The sequence below is a fragment of the Oncorhynchus masou genome, chromosome 29 (assembly GCF_036934945.1).
Source record: "Oncorhynchus masou masou isolate Uvic2021 chromosome 29, UVic_Omas_1.1, whole genome shotgun sequence".
NCBI classification, from domain to species: Eukaryota; Metazoa; Chordata; class Actinopteri; order Salmoniformes; family Salmonidae; genus Oncorhynchus; species Oncorhynchus masou.
This window is the reverse complement of record NC_088240.1, coordinates 19,293,100-19,311,947: the sequence shown is the minus strand read 5'-3', so window position 1 is coordinate 19,311,947 and position 18,848 is coordinate 19,293,100. Positions and strand designations below refer to the sequence as shown.

At 43.5% G+C, this 18,848-nt stretch overlaps 2 protein-coding genes across 2 annotated transcripts in view; one reads left to right on the top strand and one right to left on the bottom strand.

The window, feature by feature from the left end:
- LOC135519134 (vang-like protein 1) overlaps positions 1 to 604 on the top strand; it is a 32,073-nt gene extending 31,469 nt beyond the window's left edge. The window contains exon 8 of the mRNA XM_064944202.1: positions 249 to 604. Coding sequence (XP_064800274.1) covers positions 249 to 509 — 261 coding nt within the window. The 3' untranslated portion in view covers positions 510 to 604. The remainder of the gene's footprint in view (positions 1 to 248) is intronic.
- A 1,853-nt stretch (positions 605 to 2,457) lies between these two features.
- LOC135519135 (calsequestrin-2-like) lies at positions 2,458 to 15,542 on the bottom strand. Its single transcript, XM_064944203.1, has 11 exons — positions 14,994 to 15,542; positions 9,627 to 9,711; positions 9,369 to 9,469; positions 9,165 to 9,276; positions 8,362 to 8,435; positions 7,330 to 7,460; positions 7,173 to 7,218; positions 5,951 to 6,005; positions 4,081 to 4,181; positions 3,911 to 3,985; positions 2,458 to 3,781 (listed from the first exon to the last, which is right to left on the bottom strand). The coding sequence occupies exons 1-11, from the start codon at positions 15,234 to 15,236 to the stop codon at positions 3,527 to 3,529; spliced, it is 1,278 nt and encodes a 425-aa protein (XP_064800275.1). The 5' UTR covers positions 15,237 to 15,542; the 3' UTR covers positions 2,458 to 3,526.
- Between the last annotated feature and the right edge of the window lie 3,306 nt (positions 15,543 to 18,848).

Sequence of the window (18,848 nt, the reverse complement as noted above, 5' to 3'; positions counted from 1 at the left end):
GTCCTTACGATAGTGTCAGCAATTCTGAAATGTGTTGTGTATTTCCGTGTCTGTCTGTCTGTCTCTGTCTGTCTGTCTGTCTGTCTGTCTGTCTGTCTGTCTGTCTGTCTGTCTGTCTGTGTCTCTGTCTGTCTGTCTGTGTCTCTGTCTGTCTGTGTCTCTGTCTGTCTGTGTCTCTGTCTGTCTGTGTCTCTGTCTGTCTGTGTCTCTGTCTGTCTGTGTCTCTGTCTGTCTGTGTGTGTGTTCAGGCATTCCTGGAGGCCTACCTGTCCCCTGGTCCTACGCTGCAGTACGGTCAAGAGCGCTGGATGGCCGATCAGTGGACTTTGGTCAGCGAGGCTGCGGTCACCAGCGGTCTAAAGGAGGGCATGGTCTTCTCCCTTAGGTGTCTAGACTTCAGCCTCGTGGTCACGGTCAAGTCCATCCCCTACATTCGAATGACCGAGGAGTACGTTGACCCCAAGTCACACAAGTTTACCCTGTGTCTCCAATCTGAAACATCAGTCTAACAGACACGGAAAACTGTGGCTATTCTAGAATTACAGTATCTTACCATTTTGGTATGTTTTTTGTGTTGTGTTTCTTAAACCCTTTTCTACTTTGATATGCTCTTATTGTGGTATTTTGTGTCTCTTAAATTATTTAAATTACTGTTTTTTCTAAAGATTGTTTTGGCTGCTTTGCAATTTTTTATTTTTTTATTGTATGTGTTTTTATGAACAGATGCACATGGGATATTGCAAGAGGAAGTGTTAGCATAGTTAATAAACCCTGTGGATCCCCAGCATATAGCTCCTTTGCAGTGAAGATGGGAGAGATAGTAAGAGATGGGCTATATGCTCTGATTTCTATTGTCCTAAGGCAAACTGTATTATGGCAAGGTTTTTTCTATGCACTGTAGATGATCCCTGCAATGTGTGTGTGTGTGTGTGTGTGTGTGTGTGTGTGTGTGTGTGTGTGTGTGTGTGTGTGTGTGTGTGTGTGTGTGTGTGTGTGTGTGTGTACAAGCTGCATTTACACACAATCTGGCTCTACATGTACCTGTCTCTGGATCCTCCCTGGGGTTGCTATAGCAACAGTGAGTATTTTCATATCGTCTGCCCTACTAATATGAATGAAATACTACCTAATTACCAACAGTTCAGGTTCAGTTGTCTTAAAGTAAAGACTGCTTGTCTTTACCGCCAATGGATTGTACATGTGTTTGTATTTATTTAAACGTGTGGGTTATTTCCATTTAATTGATAACTGTCTTACTTGTCTGACTGCCCACGGTTATGTTCAGTAATTGTACTACCCAGGATTCCTAGACATATCTGTAAGAGGTTGTCAGAATCTGTTGTACTCAAACCCATAGCGGACTATTGCTAGATACTGTCCTCTAACCATGAACTCACAGTTGAGAAAACAAACAGGGTGGGAGGGAGAGAGAGCATTTATACAGACATATTCTATACTTTTGGCATGTAATGAGAAGACATGCGTAATAGATTTGTGTCTTATCTCCAGATGAAATAAATCTATTATTACATTTCTACAGAACCTAACCCTTAAAGCTTAGTGAAACAGGTTGAGGCTCAAGTTTTTCCATCTTCAGATCTAAGAGAAAACAAGTAGCTGTGGTAATGTATTTTGTTCCAGACATGACTGACTGATCTGATACCACTAATCAATATCACATTTTTTATTGGTCACATACACATATTTAGAAGATGTTATAGTGGGTGTCGTGAAATGCTTGTCTATCTCCAGGACTGCATGCACATATGTACATGTCCTGGAACTGATTCCAATAGGCCCAGATGATACATTTCTATTGTATTTTTTTAAACATTTGTATATTGGACACGGTATATTCCTCAGTATTGATGTGCAGACAACAGTCTCCTCATAGTGAGGGATCTCTACATTCACAACAGAAGCTGTAGTGCCATCTAGCCACAACTAGTAGTACTACCACTGCTATGGGATTTTTATACTAATCTGTGGACAGTATTTACTTATTTTTATATTGAATTGTTTTTATCCAAATCTTCCCTATTACATGTGCTTATTTTTCAAGACTATGATAATTCAATTGTATGATCATTGTTGTCACTAAAAAGTTAAATGTTGAGGATTTTATAGTGTTGAAATCATGGTTGTGAATTTTGTTTGAATACTGTTCGAATTCATCCTTTATTCCTTGTTTTCTTGAGGTAATCTCAAATCAAAAGTGTTGGATAGTGTGTGTGTGTGTGTGTGTGTGTGTGTGTGTGTGTGTGTGTGTGTGTGTGTGTGTGTGTGTGTGTGTGTGTGCACGCCAGCCATCCTAGATTTCATACTGACAAATTCAGTCTTAGGTTTTTGCTTTAAGATCACAGATATGGAATTAGAATAACTGTATCAAGATTCACATTTGTAAAATAAATATTTGTATGAACAATTTCAACATATTCTCATACTGTATGACTTGGAACACAAGTGTGTGTGCGTGTGTGTGCTGCAGTGTCTTTGTCTTGTGTACTATACAGTATGTGAGAAGGCGGAGAGAGAGCGAGCGAGAGAGTTAGTGGTTGTAATATGAAGGTTGAGTGTAGACATTGAGTTAATAGCTGAAGCCCCCTTCCCCCTACTGTGCCCTGGTCCTACAGAACACTGAGAACTCTCTCCTGCCACTACACATCTCCTCTTCTAATAGCCCACGGAAGGAGGGCGAGAACGAGCAATGAGTCAAGGAGGGAAAGAGACAGAAAGATGAAGAGAACGAAACATGGAGAGAGAATAAATCAGAGAAATTGAGACTTGAGGAATTTGCATTTAAATAGGCTTTCCTCTCCCATCTGGGTGTGTAATGCTGATATTATCTCACTTTGCAGCTGTTGCATACTCAAACACACATGAATACAGAGATGGAGAGGAGGAGGAGATGAAAGGAGAGAAAGTGTTGTGGAAATTGGAAAGTGTCAATAGTAATAACAAAGATCTAGCCCCTGGGAAAGGGAGAGACAGGTGTGTATTTGCACTGAATCCAGGAAGTAGAACCTAAAATGCAATTATCTACACACAGAGTATATTATAGAGGGCACAGAAAAGCACACAAAGATGCCAACCTTTCAGTGACTTCAGTGAGGTTTAGGATGGTGTACAGCAGCACTTCATTGATCAAACTAAAGTTAGATTGATGTATTTGTCGTGGTTGCCAGTCATTGTTTGAAATTAAGGGAAGGGAAGGATGGAAAGTACTGTTTGGGGTTTTCTGAAGTATCTCTGTTGGTCAACATATTGTTACTTCTCTCTTTCAGATAGATTTCAGTTTATCAACAGTATTTTTATCAGATTCTTGAAAAACAAAATCTGTTGATGGGTTTTCTTCTAATGCAGAAAGGTTGATTTTGGCTAGTGATGTACACATTGTTCAAAATATTTTATAAAAGCATATAGATCTATTCCTCTCTCCCTGAACTCGTTCACTTTGATGATAGTACAGTGAAGAGACTATGCAACAATGTTATGAATTTTGGATTACAAATTTGTAGTTTTTTAATTATTCATCATCGTCATCATCTTCGTCGTCATCATCATCGTTATCATCTTCATCGTCATCATCGTTATCATCTTCGTCGTCATCATCTCCGTCGTCATCATCTTCGTCATCATCATCGTCTTCGTCATCATCATCGTTGTCATCATCATCATCCTCGGTGTTGACCTTGCCAGACAGGACGTCCTCTATCCAATCCTCCAGCTCCTGGGCTGTGGGCAGGTCCTGTTCGTCTATCTCCAGCCAGATGCTGTCAGCCTGTCCAGAGGGAGGGGGCGAGAAAGAGAGGTCAAAGGTCAGGGGCCAACGTGTTCGATCTGAGTTTCACAATTCCGGACAGGTTGCCAGCAATTTCTTATGCTGTACTGGAGCTGTTAGGGGACTCACATCAGTAACGTTGACCACTCCGATCTGAGGCTTGAACAGGTCCACGTGGAAGGTCTTCTCCCAGTAGGGGATCAGCTGAGGAGAGAGGGAGAACACTGTGAGACCTGGGAACTGTAGGGACTTGTAGAAGAGTTCCTTTAGCCCTGTCTGTCTCTGTATGTGTGTCTCACCAGGGGGAAGTCATCAGGGTCGATCCAGATGATGCTGAGACCAGGGTGGTGGGTATTGTCTCTGGCCACCTCCTTCAACAGCTCCAGGAACTCATAACCATCTGAACAACGCATCAATAAGGTTTGTCTGTGTTTTATCAATCCCTGAGAAGTTTGTTGAATTTCCTGGAAGCTATGATCCATTTCAGTGATTATCAGGTTCAGATAAGACTGATACAATGCCTACAGAAAGTTTTCACACCACTTGACTTTTTACACGTTTTGTTGTGTTACAGGCTGAATTTAAAATTACATTTAGAATTTAAGTCAGTGATCTGCACATAATGCCCCATAATGTCAAAGTGGAATTATGTTTTATTATAAAAAAAATCTAAACTTGCAATGTCTTAAGTCAATAACTATTCAACCCCTTTGTCATGGCAAGCCTAAATAACTTCAAGAGTAAAAATGTGCTTAACAGGTCAGACAATAAGTTGCATGGACTAACTCTGTGTGCAATAATGGTATTTAACATTATTTTTGATTGACTACCCAATCTCTGTACACCACATACAATTATCCGTAAGGTCCATCAGTCGAGCAGTGAATTTCAAGCACAGATTCAACTACTAAGACCAGGGAGCTTTTTCAATGCCTCACAAAGAAGGGCACCTATTGGTAGATGGGTAAAAAAAAGCAGACAATGAATATCCCTTTGAGGATGGTGAAGTTATGAATTACACTTTGGATAGTGTAGCAATACACCCAGTCACGACACAGATATGGGCATCCATCCTAACTCAGTTGAGAGGAAGGAAACCACTCAGGGATTTCACAATGAGGCCAATGGTGATTTAAAACCAGCTACAGAGTTAAATGGCTGTGATAGGAGAAAAGTGAGGATGGATTGACAACATTGTACTGACACTAAATGACAGTGAAGAGAAGGAAGCTTGTACAGAATATAAATATTCCAAAACATGCATGCTGTTTCCCATAAAAGCGCTAAAGTAATACTGCAAAAAAGGTTGCAAAGAAATATACTTTAAGTCCTGAATACAAAGCATTATGTGTGGGGCCAACACAACACATCACTGAGTACCACTCTTTATATGTTCAAGCATTGTGGTGGCTGCATCATGTTATGGGTATGCTTGTCATCAGCAAGGACTAGGGAGTTTTTTTATTTAAAAAAAGAGCTAAGAGCTAGGCACTGGCAAAATCATAGAGGTAAACCTGGTTCAGTCTGCTTTCCAACAGACACTGGGAAGATAAATCCACCTTTCAGCAGGACAATAACCTATAACACAAGTCATAAAATATACACTGGAGTTACTTATGAATAGTGGCTAGTTACAGTTTTGACTTAAATATATGGTAAGACTTGAAAATGGCTGTCAGCAATGATTAACAACCAACTTGACAGAACAAGAAGCGTTTTTTACATGTTTAATGGGCCAGGTTTGCAAAGGTCTTCGCGATTTACCCAGAAACACTCACAGCTGTAATCGCTGCCAAAGGTGATTCTAAGATGTATTGACTCAGGGGGGTTGATTGAATACTTATCTAAGTAAAATATATTTAATTAATAAAACATGTATGTATAAAACATAATTTTTCTTTATCCTTGACATTACAAATTATTTTGTATTTATCGTTGACAAAAAAATGACAAATCAATTTTAATCCCACTTTTAAACACAACAAAATATGAAAAAAAGTCAAGGGGTGTGAATAGGTTCTGAAGCAATGCGTATGAGGTTGCTCTTTTAAAAGCTATGTCACGTTCATCTCCTCGGGAACCTGTACTGCAGAGCTAAGTTTATTTATACTAATGTTTGCCTTGCTCAGTGCTAAAATTGGGTAATGATATTGATATAATGGCTTTTACCAGGGTCCTCCTCCTCTGCGAAGGCCACCACATGGATCCCCTCCAAATCGTCCTCCTGAGAATAACAGAAACAACATCATGAGAAGCTGTCCCAGGATTAAGGCAAGTAAAGCAAGATTGCATATCAAATACTTATATGTATGTTGTCTGGTTAGACTGTAAACTCTCCTTCCAGACTCATATTAAACATCTCCAATCCAAAATCAAATCTAGAATCATCGGCTTTCTGTTTTGTAGCAAAGCCTCCTTCACTCACGCCGCCAAACTTAACCTAGTAAAACTGACTATCCTACCGATCCTCGACTTTGGCGATGTCATCTACAAAATATCTTCCAATACTCTACTCAGCAAACTGGATGCAGTCTATCACAGTGCCATCCGTTTTGTTACCAAATCACCTTATACCACCCAGCACTGCTACCTGTATGCTCTAGTCAGCTGGCCCTCGCTACATATATGTCGCCAGACCCACTGGCTCCAGATCATCTATAAGTCTATGCTAGGTAAAGCTCCGCCTTATCTCAGTTCACTGGTCACGATAACAACACCCACCCGTAGCACACGTTCCAGCAGGTATATCTTACTGATCATCCCCAAAACCAACACCTCATTTGACCGCCTTTCCTTCCAGTTCTCTACTGCCAGTGACTGGAACGAATTGCAAAAATCGCTGAAGTTGGAGACTTATTTCCCTCATCAACTTTAAACAACAGCTATCAGATGAGCTATAGCAACTAACCGGTCGCTGCAGCTGTACATAGTCCATCTGTAAATAGCCCACCCAATCTACCTACCTCATCCCCATATTGTTTTTATTTACTTTTCTACTCTTTTGCACACCAGTACCTCTACTTACACATCATCATCTGCTCATTTATCACTCCAGTGTTAATATGCTAAATTGTAATTATTCTCTCCTATGGCCTATTTATTGCCTACCTCCTCATGCCTTTTGCACACCCTGTATATAGACATTATTTTTTCTACTGTGTCATTGGCTTGTTTATTGTTTATTCCATGTGTAACTTTGTGTTGTTGTCTGTGTCACACTGCTTTGCTTTATCTTGGCCAGGTCGCAGTTGTAAATGAGAACTTGTTCTCAACTAGCCTACCTGATTAAATAAAGGTGAAATAAATCAAATTAAAAAAATTAAAATGTTACATTGAGTAATTCTCTATTCAGAGGCTTTGAACTGAACTGAAAAATAATACAACTTCTCACCCAGGTCTCAAACATGTCCTCAGCACGCAGCTTTCTCAGTGTTGGTCTGAAAACAAAGACAAACAATCTTACACAACCCTGTCTGTTTGGTGTCACTAATCGCACTGATCAGAGTGAAATAACTGTGTTCTGACAGCCATACTGATCCCTTTCTTACCTCCTGTGTTCAGTGACGAAGGCCACGATCTCCTCCTCAGAATTAGGCCTGTCAGGGATAGTGACAGGCTCCTCCATGAAGGGCTCGTAGAAATCCACCTCGTTCATCTTCAGGGTCAGCTCCTTGGCCACCTTAAACACCACAAACACCTTGAATCAGGACCCCATGTGCTGCCAGGACCCCTACTCACAGACCAATCAGGATCCCCTGCCCTGACAGGACCCCTACTCACAGACCAATCAGGATCCCCTGCCCTGACAGGACCCCTACTCACAGACCAATCAGGATCCCCTGCCCTGACAGGACCCCTACTCACAGACCAATTAGGATCCCCTGCCCTGACAGGACCCCTACTCACAGACCAATCAGGACCCCCTGCCCTGACAGGACCCCTACTCACCGACCAATCAGGACCCCCTGCCCTGACAGGACCCCTACTCACAGACCAATTAGGATCCCCTGCCCTGACAGGACCCCTACTCACAGACCAATCAGGATCCCCTGCCCTGACAGGACCCCTACTCACAGACCAATTAGGATCCCCTGCCCTGACAGGACCCCTACTCACAGACCAATCAGGACCCCCTGCCCTGACAGGACCCCTACTCACCGACCAATCAGGACCCCATGCCATGACAGGACTCCTACTCACAGACCAATCAGGACCCCTGCCCTGACAGGACTCCTACTCACAGACCAATCAGGACGCCCTGCCCTGACAGGACTCCTACTCACAGACCAATCAGGACCCCCTGCCCTGACAGGACTGCTACTCACAGACCAATCAGGACTCCCTGCCCTGACAGGACTCCTACTCACAGACCAATCAGGACTCCCTGCCCTGACAGGACTGCTACTCACAGACCAATCAGGACCCCTGCCCTGACAGGACTCCTACTCACAGACCAATCAGGACGCCCTGCCCTGACAGGACTCCTACTCACAGACCAATCAGGACTCCCTGCCCTGACAGGACTGCTACTCACAGACCAAGGAAACAGAATTTCATGGTATGGATGTCAGTATACTCACAGATTTCTCAAAGGTAGCGAAGAATCTGATGTAGGGCTGGAACTGCTCTGCAGCCTCCTTGAATGCATGGTAGTCTGGAGGAGACCAGAGGTTTATGAAGAAGAGAAAGGAGAGCATTTGGTGGAGTGAGGGATGGAAGAGAGGACACTTAACTTATTTTTAAGTCGCTGTACTACTGTGTAACCACCTGCTACACCATTTCTTATCCATTGTGAAGAGATGTAGACCTTCAGCATTAAAGTCTAATTCCCAGATTGGTTCTGTCAATTAGCATAGCCATTACCAAGCATATGTTAGCTTGTGTGTGCTAGCTGGGCTATCATTAGCCTTTAAGGAGATGCCGTTGACACATACAGGCACTGAAATAACTGAACTCTGTTGACCCCTAGTTCTAGGCTCCCACAGTTGGTCAGGGGCGAGACAGCCATGGTTGTGCTCATCATGAGTGCGGTGCTGCGTCTTGGGATAAATGGGAAAACATTTGGGCCTCACAGCTGTCTGTGGAGGGAGGGTAAAATTGGTCATGAAGCTCGTGTAGCTCAGTTGATAGAGCATGGCACTTGCAGCACCAGGGTTGTGGGTTTGATTCCCATGGCGAACCAGTATGAAAAAAAGTATTAAAATGTCTGCACTCACTACTGCAAGTCGCCCTTGATAAGAGCATCTGCTAAATGACTGAATTGAAATCCGTGGTGGTGGGGAGTTTAAAAATGCTCTGGTCATTATCAAGCCCTGGGAATCATCCTATAGCAGTCCAATCCCTGCCATCACACATAAACACAGACAGATTGGTAAAAACTCACATTCTGATTCGTCGTTTTTGAAGTAGCCAATAAGACGGATGTCTTCCTCCATCCTGTCGAAGGCCCTCAGCTCCAGAGTATTTCCTATCACCTCCACGGGCTCCTCCAACAGCTAGAGAGAGAAGAGAGAGATTGTTGTACAGGGAAAGGGACACAACAGCAAGCTGATCCTAGATCTGTGCCTAGTATCAACAAGTCACTCACGTCTAGTAGGAACTCCACCAGGGTGTCTGCAGAGAGCAGGCCATCAAACTCAATCATACGGTCTCCCTTGAACACGTACACACTTCCCTCTTCCACCAGGCCTGGGTCATAGTTTAGGGTTCAGGTGGTCAAATACAGACCATTATTTACAGCCATTCACTGAAGGCTGTACAAAAGCCTTTTGGTGCTTCATAGTCATGCAGTATCATACTTTTTGGCAACTATAGTGCAGGCTGATGTGTTAATGTGTTTTCTTACCCAGCTTCTTGGCAACCTTGACGTCTTCGTGGGAGTCAACCATTCCAAACCCAATCTCCTTTTCCTCCATAACCTGGGCAGCAAGCTGGAGATGACAAAAAACTGTTACTTCAACATCATCATAACACTAAAATTGGAACAGTGTCAAATAGATCTTACATCTGCCCTTACTGGTACAGATGTAAGATCTTCATTTGATCACTCTTTTGTTGCCGAGAAATTTCCTATACAGCAGGCAATGCAAACTTGTCGTGCATTCTAAGTTTTAAAAAGGCTTCTAAAGTGTGTTATTTCCACTTTAAAACGTCAGACTTGATTTTCCCTAACAAAAAATGTATCAACCCCTAACAAAAAATTCCATGAAATATAATCCACATAATAATTCACATTTTCTGTTGCTGCATGATTATTTTCCTGCTGTAACAAACTGGTTCGAATTAAGATTCTACATCTGTATGTGCTCACAAACTGTGATCCAGTTTGAAGCATTGACAAAACATTGAAGCTTTTTTAAACTTTAATCAATCATATCTAGGAAAGAACCCTAGAGAGAGAGAGAGAGACAGTTCTGACCTATAATTTAAATTAAATTAAATTGTATTGGTCGTATACAACACACACATACACAGTCACATGCACAATCTGCGACTGTAAGTCGGCACTGGGACAGACAGGACTGAGATGAGCCTTAATTGGGGTGACGTTATTGAGTAGATAACGGTCCAGAGAACAGAAAAGCCCAAAGGCGACACACACACAGAGGGAGACAGTTCTAGAATGACTAGAAGTGCACAGCTCTACATGTACTGTACATACAAGCCAGAATGCTGCTGCCATTGTCGTCTCAATTAGGTGAGGCTATGTCAGGCAAGGCCTTGAGCTCTGACAGGGGTAAAACTGGGGCTCCTAAGAATACCTGACTGACAGAAATATCAGGAGGGGAACACTGATTTGTCTGTCTTTATCCAGATGATACGGTGACAGCTGATCATTTAGGGCTTTGAACATCATGTTTGAAAAAAATGATATAGAGGCAGGGAATATGCATTAGTTGTAGACAAGAAAAAGGCATTGTATTTTTTGCAGCTCAGCAAAACTGTACACACCTTAAAAGGGATATGCTGTACTGTGTACCTCTCAACTTCTAGCAAACCAAAACCAATGAACACAGACAGAAAACTACAATTTAGAGTACATGCAACATGAAACAAGTAGCCTTTGTCCACGCATGATATACATTAAGTCAATGATACATTGACAGTGATGAAAAAAGATCAGATAGGTTGTGGACTCTTCAAACAAATCTCACTCTGTAAGCGCCTTATAAAATAATGCAACATGGATGTAATCTCCGGACCTGGGTTCTAATACGTGTACTTGATTATTTGTTATGTAGATATTTTCCATGTATTTCAGTATGTTGAAATAATGTGTCCAGAATCAACTACTTATATTGGAAGTATTTGAAAGTATTTTCAAATAATTTCCTATACAAAGACGATTTTTTTAAAGTATTTCCAAAAACATTATTTTCAAATTGCCAACAGACCTGGTTCAAATGCATGGGAGTATTTTAATAGTTGTTATAAATACTGTGTATTTGAGTAATTTGAAATAAATGCCAATATTCAACTATTTATGTTTTCAGCAACAACATACCTAAATACTTACTTCCAAATGTCTTTGAAAGTAATTTAAATACCCTAAATACATTTAGAACCCAGATATGGTAATCTTATACAGATATCTTTTAGTGAACCAAAAGAGCAAGTATAGTTAATTATGATTACCCTGGACCCTAACCCTAGTGCAGTATTTTGGGGTATTTTATTAGGATCCCCATTAGCTTTTGCTATAGCATCAGCTACTCTTCCTGGGGTCCACACAAAACATTACATACTACAGAACATTAATGGACAAGAACATCTCAAGGTCAGAACTGCATAAATGTAAAGCGTCACACACAGCCTACATATCAGCATATACACACAAAATATCTAGGTCAAATAAGGGAGACGTGTTGTGCGGTGAGATATTGGAGCTGTTTGTTTTTTGAACAGGTTTGATGTACATTCCATGCAATCATGGCTCAATATAATACTGTATGTTTTCTTGAATTTGTTCTGGATTTGGGGTCTGTGATAAGACCCCTGATGGCAGGTCTGTGGGGTAAGTGTGTGTGTGTCAGTGCTGTCTGTAAATTGACTATGCTGTGTGTACGTTTACTACGCAAACATAGTCAACTTACCCACCTGTGGTGAGTTAAATATCTGGGGCTATTATCAGGAGTGGGAAACTGGTCTCAGATTACCTGCTGCACATCACACTCTAACACAAGCCACGAGGAGCACAGGACAACTCGGGAGAAGAACTTAGGCTAAAGCAGCCCACTGTAGTCCACTGTCACAGCTCAGATATCACACTGTTGCAGTAGGATACTACACTGACACTTTATTTGAAGTAGCTTCTTATGACGTGCTGATTAAATTAGAAACATATTCATAGCACATTAGACTGTAGATGCAGTCATAGGGCATCATGAAACGCTATAATCAATTAGCTAACCCTATAGCCATTCAAAAACATTTGATTTGATTTAGTATCTTAAATTTCAATCCATAACAGGGAGAGAGACAGTCACTGCAATGCCCTTCACATGTATAGCTCAATAACATACACTGCATGAGTGCCAGTCCTATTTCTGCCTGTGGCAGAGAGCTGGGGTGATTGACATACATTACAACGGGAGTGAAGTGGAGAATGAATTAACAGAAATAACCTTAACTGACAGAACTGGGCAGCCTCTCTCTCTCACACGCTCACTCTCACAGGCAGGCAGGCAGGCAGGCAGACAGGCAGACAGACAGGCAGGCAGGCAGGCAGGCAGACAGACAGACAGACAGACAGACAGACAGACAGACAGACAGACAGACAGACAGACAGACAGACAGACAGACAGACAGACAGACAGACAGACAGACAGACAGACGAGAAGCCTGTTGAGGGTGGAAAACCCAGCAGCGTTGCCGTTTTTTACACAAACCAGTGCAACTAGCACCTACTACCATACCGCGTTCAAAGGCACTCAAATCTTTTGTCTTGCCCATTCACCCTCTGAATGGCACACATACACAATCCATGTCTTGATTGTCTCAAGGCTTGAAAATGATTCTAAAACTTGTCTCCTCCCCTTCATCTACACTGATTGAAGTGGATTTAACAACTTACATTAATAAGGGATCACCTGATCAGTCTGTCATGGAAAGAGCAGGTGTTCATAATGTTTTGTACACTCACATTAAAGGAAATCTCCCCTCAAAAACTGTATTGTGGTATTTATTTAATTAGTCCACTGTTGATACAGTCCTAAAATGTTTTGGATGTCAGCGGTCAAGTTTTCAAGATGTTGGAATTTCAAGAAGCAAATGTCGTGTTCAACTAATTAGAAAGTCAGAAATGTCAGAGTTGCGACTAGCCTGCGAACGCGGCAATAGTTTCACATGCCACATCATCAGTATGATGCAAAAAAAAACATCCTTATGATGATTTGCTTCTTGAAAGTCCAAAATCTTGAAAACTTGACTGTTGACATGCAAAACATTTTGGGACTGTGAATAAAAAAATACCAAAATATTGTTTTTTAGTGTATTTTTCCTTAAACTAATCAAAAGAGAACCATCATGCTCTCCCAGAAGCTTGGCTGGTGTGTAAAACCCACAAATACAGGCAAATAAAGAGGTGTAATGAGTTCGCAATCCAAAATATGTTGCATATTGCTTAATTCATTATTCAATGTTAAATTTGTTTTACTGCATCAGGGATAGCATACACAGACGTTTCGGAATTACAGCCTTCTTCAGTGTGTAGGTCTGTAATTGAACACAGCATTTGTAAACAACAACAAACGAGCAGCAGGTGATGTTTTTCATTCACAGTGACATGTAATGAAGTACGCTTTATGCAACATGTTTTGGAGTGTGAACCCTTTATACCTCTGTATTTTTCCTTTAACCCCAGTCAGCAAACCCCTCGGTAAGTTGTGAGCTACGTGCCCATTGGAACACTGTAATGTCTTGGTACTGTAAATGATTTATGGAGTAATACTGTAGGTCGAGCTGACCCAGTGACCTCAGACTGTTAAATCACCTCAGTCCAGCCCAGGTGTTCCCCCTCCCTAGTGACTCTCCCCTTTCTCCGCTACCCGCCATCTCTTTCTCCTCCTCCTCTTAATCTCTTTCTCCTCCTCCTTTCTCCTCCTCCTCATCTCTTCCCCCCCCCCCTCCTCATCTCTTTCTCCTCCTCATCTATTTCTCCTCCTCATCTCCTCCTCCTCATCTCTTTCTCCTCCTCCTCCTCATCTATTTCTCCTCCTCATCTCCTCCTCCTCATCTCGTTCTCCTCCTCCTCATCTCGTTCTCCTCCTCCTCATCTCGTTCTCCTCCTCCTCATCTCGTTCTCCTCCTCCTCATCTCGTTCTCCTCTTCCTCATCTCGTAATCCTCAGCCTCTTCGTTCTCCTCCTCCTCATCTATTTCTCCTCCTCATCTCCTCCTCCTCATCTCGTTCTCCTCCTCCTCATCTCGTTCTCCTCTTCCTCATCTCTTTCTCCTCAGCCTCATCGTTCTCCTCCTCCTCATCTATTTCTCCTCCTCATCTCCTCCTCCTCATCTCTTTCTCCTCCTCCTCATCTCGTTCTCCTCCTCCTCATCTATTTCTCCTCCTCATCTCCTCCTCCTCATCTCTTTCTCCTCCTCCTCATCTCGTTCTCCTCCTCCTCATCTCGTTCTCCTCCTCCTCATCTCGTTCTCCTCCTCCTCATCTCGTTCTCCTCCTCCTCATCTCGTTCTCCTCCTCCTCATCTATTTCTCCTCCTCATCTCCTCCTCCTCATCTCTTTCTCCTCCTCCTCATCTCGTTCTCCTCCTCCTCATCTATTTCTCCTCCTCATCTCCTCCTCCTCATCTCGTTCTCCTCCTCCTCATCTTGTTCTCCTCCTCCTCATCTCGTTCTCCTCCTCCTCATCTATTTCTCCTCCTCCTCATCTCCTCCTCCTCATCTCGTTCTCCTCCTCCTCATCTCGTTCTCCTCCTCCTCATCTCGTTCTCCTCCTCCTCATCTCGTTCTCCTCCTCCTCATCTCGTTCTCCTCCTCCTCATCTCGTTCTCCTCCTCCTCATCTCGTTCTCCTCCTCCTCATCTCGTTCTCCTCCTCCTCATCTCGTTCTCCTCCTACTCATCTTTCTCCTCCTCATCTCTTTCTCCTCCTCCTTATCCTCATATTTTTCTCGTCTCCCACATACTCCTCCCCCACCATCTCCTTTTTCCTCCCCTCCTCCTCTTCTTCCTCTTCCTCATTCTCATCAAGCTTACCTCCAGCACCATCTCAGTCATCTGGTGTTGTTTCTGCAGCTCCTTGCCGTCAGGGATGGGTTTGTGGTACAGTAGACAGAGAATGCTGTACTTCTTCATAGCCTTCTTGTAGTTCTTGTCATTGATGTTGATGACCCTGTCGTTCCCGTCATAACGAGGGAACTCCAGGCCCTTCTTGGTCTGGACGAGGGGCGCCAGGGACAGGGACAGGCACAGGATCAGAAGCAGCCACAGAGAATGCATGGTCTGAGTTAGGAACGACCAGGCACCCAGAGAATCACAGAGTAACCTTCACCAGTTACGACCTCCACAAGAGCGCTTAGGCTTAGGACAGAAAACAAACTCTCCAAAATGTTAAAATTATTTTTAAAACAACAATAGAAAGACAGGTGGAGAATAACAGATTGCCCTTCAATTATAGTATAAATCTCCCTGAGTTTCCTTCCAAGCCGCCTTCTGACGCCTAAACGCTTGTTCAGGAACCAGAGACCCTCTCTCTCCCCGTTTTGCTCCCTCTCTCCTGCCGAGACAAAGGGAAAGAACAGCCCTGACAGGCCTGGAGCACGCTGGGGGGCTGGATACCGTACATAGCAGCACCCCTCTCCCCCTGCCCCCCCCACACAGACCCATTTTTAGGAGACCAGTTGTTTAGGTGCTAAAAATAAATAGGTGAGAGTGCGAAAGAGAGAGAAAGGACGACAGGAGATAGTGGGTTTTTACACTGGACCTCAGCTCTCTGCTCACACTCTCACACCATGATGTCTCTATTTGGCATGTTGGGAGGAATGAGGAGATTTGGGGTGATAGTAATCTGAGGACTACATGTCTAAAGTTCTAGCTGTCATAGTGTAGATTGGGTTAGTTACCATGAGCATAAAAAGAGCCCCCTGAGCAGTGCCCAGGGGTGTAAACTGGGTATTCATAACAGGTTAGAATTATGCTAACAGTGTCCCACACCACAATATCCAGTGTTAATAGAAGTTAATAGATGCTAATGTAGTGACCGGCTAATGGACATCACTAACAGGCTGCCTAATGGCAACTAGAATATCATAGAGACAGCTTTATAGTGGTTACTTTACTTTGGAAATCAGCAGACTGCTTGCATAAATATTTGTAATGACCGGTATGCACCCACACCATTCTGTTGTTGTGGTACACCCATACCATTCCAAGATACAGGCATTTTGCTACACCCACAATAATATCTGCTAAATATGTGTAAGTGACCAATACAACTTGATTTGATTTAAAGACAGACCTAATTACAATTTTTCTGGAAGGAAAACTATTTCACTCATATTGTAAGTAATTCTAGGTCATATTTTATAGAAATCTGGAAACACTGGGCAGTGACTTTAAAACTAGTTCGCTATTGCTGTGTGTTGGTGCAGTTGTCAGAGCATACTGGGGTAGAGGGAGGTGTTGGCTGAGGGGTTACAGAGCATAGTGGGGTAGAGGGGGTGTTGGCTGAGGGGTTACAGAGCATACTGGGGTAGAGGGAGGTGTTGGCTGGGGGTTACAGAGCATACTGGGGTAGAGGGAGGTGTTGGCTGAGGGGTTACAGAGCATACTGGGGTAGAGGGAGGTGTTGGCTGAGGGGTTACAGAGCATACTGGGGTAGAGGGAGGTGTTGGCTGAGGGGTTACAGAGCATACTGGGGTAGAGGGAGGTGTTGGCTGAGGGGTTACAGAGCATACTGGGGTAGAGGGAGGTGTTGGCTGGGGGGTTACAGAGCATACTGGGGTAGAGGGAGCTGTTGGCTGAGGGGTTACAGAGCATAGTGGGGTAGAGGGAGGTGTTGGCTGAGGGGTTACAGAGCATAGTGGGGTAGTAGTCATCATGATTAATCAAGTTGACAATCGACTGGCAAATTCTTTTCTATCCTTGACATATGAAGACAAATGATCGATAAAACGTATTGGTGCTCATTGGCCATTGGACATAAACAATACACAACAAATCGCAAATTCAACAATGTGTGGTTTGGACGGAATTAATGGCTAACTGCAAGCGTTGCAAAGCAATCACTAGCCTGCTATTGAGTGGAGAGGGTGTGTGGTCCAAGTCTGAGTTTAAGGGTCTCTTTTCCAAGATAACAAGGATCAACATTCACATGCAACACCATGGGCCAGAAAATGTTTAATACATTGGCCATGCTGTCAATCCATCATGACTTCTGCGGTGTTCAAAATAAGTGGAAACTCGGAACTGGGAAATCTCAGACCAGTGAGTTCAAGACAACTGGGAACTCTGAAGAAATGTAGCTCTGACTGGGAAAATAAGTTTTGAATGGTCAACCAAGTCAGGATTCCAAGTCGGGAACTCGGGCCTCTTTCTAGAGCGCCAACCTGACGATCGCTGAAGTCACGATTCAACCTTGTTTTTTTTCGGAGTTGTCAACCTTGTTGTCCAGTTGTCTTGAAAGCACAATAAATCCAGAAAATGCCAGACTTTGATGACAAAGTTTCATGACAGATTATGCCCGCGAGAGGGGCTGCTGTGCCACCATCCTGTTCAGGCGAGCACAGCACAACAAGGTGAGTCCAAAAATGTATTGTAGGCTGCTGCATAAGTAATGTGGTAGCTGCGTCACTACAGATCCTGATTCGATCCCAGCAGCCGGCCGCAACCGGGAGACCCATGTGGCAGCGCACAATTGGCCCAACGTCGTCTGGTTTAGGGGAGGCTTTGGCCTGCCGGGTTGTCCTTGTCCCATCGTGCTCTAGTGACTCCTGTGGTGGGCCGGGTGCAATGCATGCTGACACTGTCGCCAGGTGTACAGTGTTTCCTCCAATACATTGGTGCGGCTGGCTTCCGGGTTAAGCAAACAATGTGTCAAGAAGTAGTGCAGCTCTGCGGGGGTCGTGTTTCGGAGGATGCACAGCTCTTGACCTTCGCCTCTCCCAAGTCCGGATGGGAGAGAAAATAATTCAAACAAATGATGTAATATGCCAGGAAGATATGTATACTGTAGCTAAGAAAGTAAAACTAAGTGTAAGCTGTTAGTAGCCCATGTGCCTCACCCAAATAATTTAGTCCCTTTTCACCTCATGACTTAGCCTACTGTTCTGACTTGGTGGTGCACATAACCTGTTTTAGAGAAATGTCATCACCAGTGTGTAATTAGTAAATCGGGAGGTCCCGGAGCACATAGTGAGTGCGGGGGAGATTATCCGAGGGGCTCTGAGGTAACGGAACACATTGAGAAAAAAAGTGTCAAACAAAGCGTAGCAGCCAAGTAGCCTACTCTCTATGGTGGTGAAACGGACAGCACTCTCCAAGTAGCCTACTCTCTATGGTGGTGAATCGGACAGCACTCTCCAAGTAGCCTACTTTCTATGGTGGTGAATCGGACAGCACTCTCCAAGTAGCCTACTCTCTATGGTGGTGAAACGGACAGCACTCTCCAAGTAGCCTACTCTCTATGGTGGTGAATCGGACAGCACTCTCCAAGTAGCCTACTCTCTATGGTGGTGAAACGGACAGCACTCTCCATGTAGCCTACTCTCTATGGTGGTGAAACGGACAGCACTCTCCAAGTAGCCTACTCTCTATGGTGGTGAAACGGACAGCACTCTCCATGTAGCCTACTCTCTATGGTGGTGAAACGGACAGCACTCTCCAAGTAGCCTACTCTCTATGGTGGTGAAACGGACAGCACTCTCCAAGTAGCCTACCATCTATGATGGTGAAACGGACAGCACTCTCCAAGTAGCCTACCATCTATGGTGGTGAAACGGACAGCACTCTCCAAGTAGCCTACTCTCTATGGTGGTGAAACGGACAGCACTCTCCAAGATGCTTGTTAATTCAAAGCATTTTAGATTTCACTGCAGTATGCCCACATACTTG

Coding starts and splice junctions, on each gene's coding strand:
- LOC135519135 (XM_064944203.1), bottom strand. CDS start 15,236: ATGCATTCTCTGTGGCTGCTTCTGATCCTGTGCCTGTCCCTGTCCCTG. Junction 6,006..7,172: donor AGGACATGTTTGAGACCTGG/GTGAGAAGTTGT, acceptor TGTTATTCTCAG/GAGGACGATTTGGAGGGGAT. Junction 3,986..4,080: donor ACCCTGATGACTTCCCCCTG/GTGAGACACACA, acceptor CTCTCTCCTCAG/CTGATCCCCTACTGGGAGAA.